This window comes from Lathyrus oleraceus, chromosome 7 (genome assembly GCF_024323335.1).
Source record: "Lathyrus oleraceus cultivar Zhongwan6 chromosome 7, CAAS_Psat_ZW6_1.0, whole genome shotgun sequence".
Lineage (NCBI taxonomy): Eukaryota > Viridiplantae > Streptophyta > Magnoliopsida > Fabales > Fabaceae > Lathyrus > Lathyrus oleraceus.
Window position 1 is genome coordinate 34262008 of NC_066585.1, and position 5419 is coordinate 34267426.

Genomic DNA, 5419 nt, shown 5'->3' on the forward strand with positions numbered 1-5419 from the left:
TGTGGATGCTTCCCATGGGTTAGATCTTTTCAACACTAAACATTTTTATCTTGTCTAGGATAGTCCCTTCATCTCCTCCTACTTCTTTAATTTCAAAATCTCCCTCTCATTTTCAAAACTTCTTTGCTAGTTGTTTTCAACTTATACTTGTTTTAATGAGTAGAAACATTGACCTTATGCCATTGACTTTTAAACTATTTTCTTAAATCAAACTTGTAAATGGAATTAATCATATTGACTTTATTTTCAAAACGACCTAAAAAGAACTGACAACCTCATCTAATCATTTTTGGCCACTTGTGCCTTTTCCCTTTAACATTTTCAAAAGGAAACATTTAGATTTGAGTTGTCTTTGGTTGAAATGTAATTCTCCCATTCCATGATATGTTAAGTGTAAGAATTTCCATTTATTAGGGGTTAGTGGCATACTTGTTGATTGAATCCAAGTTGGAGCCCTCCCTCTTAAATGTTGTAAAGCCCTCATTATCGGTGAATGTTTGGTTGAGTATTCTTCCATTGATAACAAAAGATCTTTAAGCTTTTGTTAAAATTAATCCATCCATCTTTGAAATTTTTACCACGAACTACGAGGTTTTGATCCCTCATTTTTATGTTTGTACGTAGGCATAAGACCAAAAGTCTTGTCAAACACAAAAATGTTAATAATAAATTATCTTCTCATTCCCCCATTCTATTTTTAAACAATCATATTTTTCAACTAAAACACTTGCACACAAAAAGGGCTCCCTAGGAGTACCTAGGACACTTTGGATGCTAATACCTTCCCTCTGTGTAACTAACCCCCTTACCTGTAATCTCTGACATTTTATTAGTTTTGATTTGAAAACTTCTTATCTTTGGGTTTTGTTCGTACTTTTTCCCTTTTCCTTTGGAAACAATAAAAGCGTGGTGGTGACTCTGGTTTTATTGACGTTGAGTTAACCAATGGCTCAATGGTCATGAATTTACCACTATAACTCCATTTGGAGCAGGTTTTTATCATATTTCGCATATTATTACCGCTTTATTTATTTACTCGCTCTTTATTTATCTTTTCGTGCACTACTTTTATTTACAAGTCTTATTTATCGCACCGTATTCCTTTAAACTACTTTTTCCGTTATGTCTACTTATAAGCTTCAAACTTATATTTTCATGTTTGTCATAGGCATGTCCAACTAATTTATTAATGCTGGGATGTGAGTACCGTCACTTGACGATACTCTAACTATTGCTTCTTTAGGATTTCGATTGTGGGTTATTTTGATTTTAATACAATCTTTCTGAATTTAATTTAATCGGTCACTGCAAAAGTAGTGTCGTGAAAACATCGGGTAAGATCGAAAGTTGTCTGACATTAAAGAATAAGATTGGTTTGTTTTTTATTAATGAATACCGGAAAAGCACTTTGTTAATTAACTAGGAAAGTCTAATATTTCTAGAAGGAGGTTTTAAAACTATTTACGCACGCGTTTCTAGGTTTAAGATCTGGTTGCCATGGCGAAATCCTGGAACCCTTTTAAGTTAAATTTTCCAATCAAAATTACTTTTCAGCCAAGTGAAGAATCTAATTTTTTAAAATAGGATTTACTACTTTAACGCATCAAGTGCCGGTCACACGTGACAATGGATGGTATAGATTAGAGAGTCAAATCCGGTTATGAATACCGAAAGCGACAATTCTTGTTCACATTCTTTTCAAAGTAGAAAATATTGCTCCGTACAACGATCCTATTTAGAAGCAATAAAGAGTATTGTTGTTTGATGAGAGCCACATCCCAGTATTATTTGCCTAAATTTATTAAAGTTATTTAATTTCATCTCACCTTTGTTTAATTGATTCGCCTTAGATAAACACCGTAACAATTAAAAATGATAGATCGACAGTTAGGTCTCAGTGGGATCAATATCTTCTAAAACTACGCGATATATTGTACACTTACAGTTAGTTATTCTGATAGACTCATAATCTCGCGAACAAAATCGAGTATCACAACATAATGAGTTCGAACAAAACCTCGACTTTATGTATAAAGGAAATTTTTGGGCTTTCTTTGTCCGTTCAAATCTCATGCTCGGGGGGGGGGGGGGGGGGGGGGGGGGCTTATGTACATCCCGAAAAGTTAATTTGACCAACTGAGGTATAAGATCAACGAAGCCTATTCGTGTACATGAGTTATTTGAGGTCGAGTTGGTGATAACCGAGTATGATGAGGCTAACATGATTGGATAGTCGTGTCGTCATCTACTAATCGATGAAGTCTATTTGTGTACATGATTGGATAACCGTGTTGCCATCTACTATTCGGAATCTGGTTAGGGTATCAAAATAAGCAAGACGTAGCCAACCTCATGTAAATCGAGAATGATCTAGTTCGTACTAGTCAGATCCGATGACAATGTTACAATGACATTCGAGGGATCGTATGAAACAGTTACAAAATGATACATTAAAATATGAGAGTTATAATTATTGAAGAGGCAAACATTATATAACAATTATAGGGATGACAGACGATATAGACAAATGTATTTATGAGGAATATGAAGGGTAAAAACGTGAGAAGAAAGAAGGAGGTTAGAACCTATAAATAGGATAATGATCGAAAGGTAAAGGACAAGATAAGAAATACCAATACATAAGAGACACTCAAACAAATCATTTTAGAGTTTCCTTAACTGAAAATAAATAAGTCAATCTTCTAGTAATTTTAACAAAAACATACACCTTAATATGGTTTTGATTTAATGTCTTGGTTTGAATAAATAAAGTAAATAAAGGTAAAATTTAAATAGAGATTAATTATGCACTGTCAATGTAAAAGGTTTTATATTTTCAATGCATCACAATCATCCGTCTGTATTATTTTTTAAATATTTAAAATAAAAGTCAAACTTTTCAAATAAATTAATAGTTGTGATTAATTAACAATGTAAAAAATCTTTACATTTTCGGTGTATATCAATTAAATTCATTTAAAAATTAATGAAAAATGCATTTAAACATAAAATATTTAACAATATTCGATCAATACATTTTTCTCTCTTCCTTAACCCCTATTGGCTGAGTAACACCTTGTTGTCACGTTGCAGAAATGGTTCTGTCAGTGGTGGTTTTCGACTTCGATCGAACCATTATTGACGACGACAGTGACAGATGGGTCATCAACCAAATGGGTCTCACCAACCTTTTCAACCAACTCCGAACCACCCTTCCTTGGACCTCTCTCATGGACACAATCATGCAACATCTCCACTCCAACGGAATCACCATCGATAACATCGCACAATCTCTCAAAACCGCTTTCTTGCATCCAAACATCGTTTCCGCCATCAAATCTGCACATTCTCTAGGGTATTTTTCTTCTACTGTTTTTCTTCTTCGTCATTCTTTAACTTTCTGGGCTGTGAAAAAAATTGATTTTTTTTTATTTTGCAGATGTGATTTGAGGATAATTAGTGATGCTAATTTGTTCTATATTCAAACTATTCTTGAACACCATGATATTTTAGGGTGTTTTTCTCAGATTAATACAAACCCAACATTTGTTGATGAAAAGGGTTGTCTTCATGTTACTCCTTTTCATGATTCATTATCATTGCCTCCTCATGATTGTCACCTCTGCCCTCCCAATATGTGCAAGGTATATATACTCTTTGGGGTGTGTTTCTGTTAGTTTTGCTTGGTTTGTTTTGAAATGAACTTAGTTTTGTGTAACTGTTTAGTTAAGTTCCATGTAGCACTGACGCCTCTTAAAAAAGATTTGTCCGACATTTGTAATTACGTTTAATTTATAAGTGTCTGTGTCGGTGTCATGTTTCTGGTGTCCATGCTCTATAGGTTGAGTTTGAGTTTGAGTTGCTTGAATCAAAACAATTAATGTTTGTATGTAATGCTGATGATGTGTTATAGCCATGGTTTTAAATAACGGTCAAGTTAACTGTTGCGGTTACGTCAGAACTGTTAATATTGTGGAGAATTGTACTCAAATGTGGCAGATGCAGTCTCATTACCAATTATTTTGCGATTTCGGCAAAGTAAAAAGTTGTAAAAGAACTATGTCGCGGTCCTGATTGCAGTCGCGTATCTTTATTTTAAACCCTCTAAAGTGTTGTTGCTGCAATAAGGACCGCACCATAGATATTTGGTTATAAATTATGATCAAACTAAAATTTGGTGTTAAAATCAGTTTTGATTGAAAATAATCAAACGTCTATAGATTTTTACTAAAAATTAATTTGGAGGCGAGACAAAATTAGTTTTAACATTCTGTTGAGTGAATCTAAGCACCCGATGAATCTTGCATTTTTCATATTTGAGTCCACAGCATCCAGTTTTTGAAATTCTTGCTTAGTTTTACGACTTGCAAAAAGTTGAAATCTATTGTGTCGTGTGATTTTATCAACTTCACTTTGTTTGATATTGTCTTCTATTCCATCTCAGGGTTTGGTTATAGACAGAATCCGCGGTTCATTAGCTGAAAGCGAAACAAGATTCATCTACGTCGGAGATGGAACAGGTGATTATTGTCCTACTTTGAAGCTCGGGGAAAATGATTTTGTGATGCCTAGGAAGAACTATCCCTTATGGAAAAGCATTTGCAGTGATCCAAAACCAGTTCATGCAAAAGTTCATGATTGGAGCAATGGGGAAGAGTTGGAGAACATATTACTCAACCTGGTCAAAAAAATTAGTCACATAGCTTAAAAGGTACTCAACCGCATGAGTTACACCTCCTGCTGATGATAGCAAGGGGTGTAACTCATGCGAATTTAGAGGGTTTGGTTCTCTGGACAAGTTGGATTCTCGCAGAAATTACCTATTCCTATTCCCTTTCCAACATATAGAAGTTATTGGATGGATCAATGTTTGTGAAAATCGATCTAACTTGCATTGGTTGACCGTTATTCACAACTGGTTAGTGTTATTTCTAAACATCAGAAAGCAGAACTTTAACACCTAGAAAGAAGAATGTTGAACAGCATGAAGGATTTAGTTTTCTCTTTGTACAACAACAATGATAACAACATCTATTATTATTATTTAAACATTTACAAAGAAAACTATATTTTTAACTTTTTGATTGCAAGAATTAACAATGGATACTTGATAAATTCGGTGCCATTAATGAACTCAACATAATTGAATGAACTCACACGTGAGAACTGAGAAATAATAAACTCAAGTAAACACTGAAAATTCGATTTTGTCTTTTCATATTTCGAAGATGCATCTTCGAATGCGTCTAATACATACAAAAAAAACGCATTTTCTTCTTTTTCATGGTCAAACACCACTTTTAGATCAAAACCTTTAAAAAAACGCATTTCATACTCGATCAACTTTAGCATTACAAAACAACATTCTTATGTTTTATCACATCAAAAGGAGAAAAATAAATTGTAATTTAAGGTAAAA

General features: G+C 33.7%; 1 protein-coding gene across 1 annotated transcript; it reads left to right on the forward strand.

Annotated features, from left to right (window-relative positions):
• Window positions 1-3029: 3029 nt before the first annotated feature.
• Window positions 3030-5076, forward strand: LOC127106175 (thiamine phosphate phosphatase-like protein). The gene is made up of 3 exons (XM_051043462.1): window positions 3030-3355; window positions 3440-3644; window positions 4445-5076. The coding sequence occupies exons 1-3, from the start codon at window positions 3096-3098 to the stop codon at window positions 4706-4708; spliced, it is 729 nt and encodes a 242-aa protein (XP_050899419.1). The 5' UTR covers window positions 3030-3095; the 3' UTR covers window positions 4709-5076.
• Window positions 5077-5419: the final 343 nt, after the last annotated feature.

Excerpts from the sequence above, each read along its gene's own strand:
- LOC127106175 (XM_051043462.1), top strand. The coding sequence starts at position 3,096 with ATGGTTCTGTCAGTGGTGGTTTTCGACTTCGATCGAACCATTATTGAC. Across the intron at positions 3,356-3,439 it reads AAATCTGCACATTCTCTAGG|ATGTGATTTGAGGATAATTA; the intron begins GTATTTTTCTTC and ends TTTATTTTGCAG. Across the intron at positions 3,645-4,444 it reads GCCCTCCCAATATGTGCAAG|GGTTTGGTTATAGACAGAAT; the intron begins GTATATATACTC and ends ATTCCATCTCAG.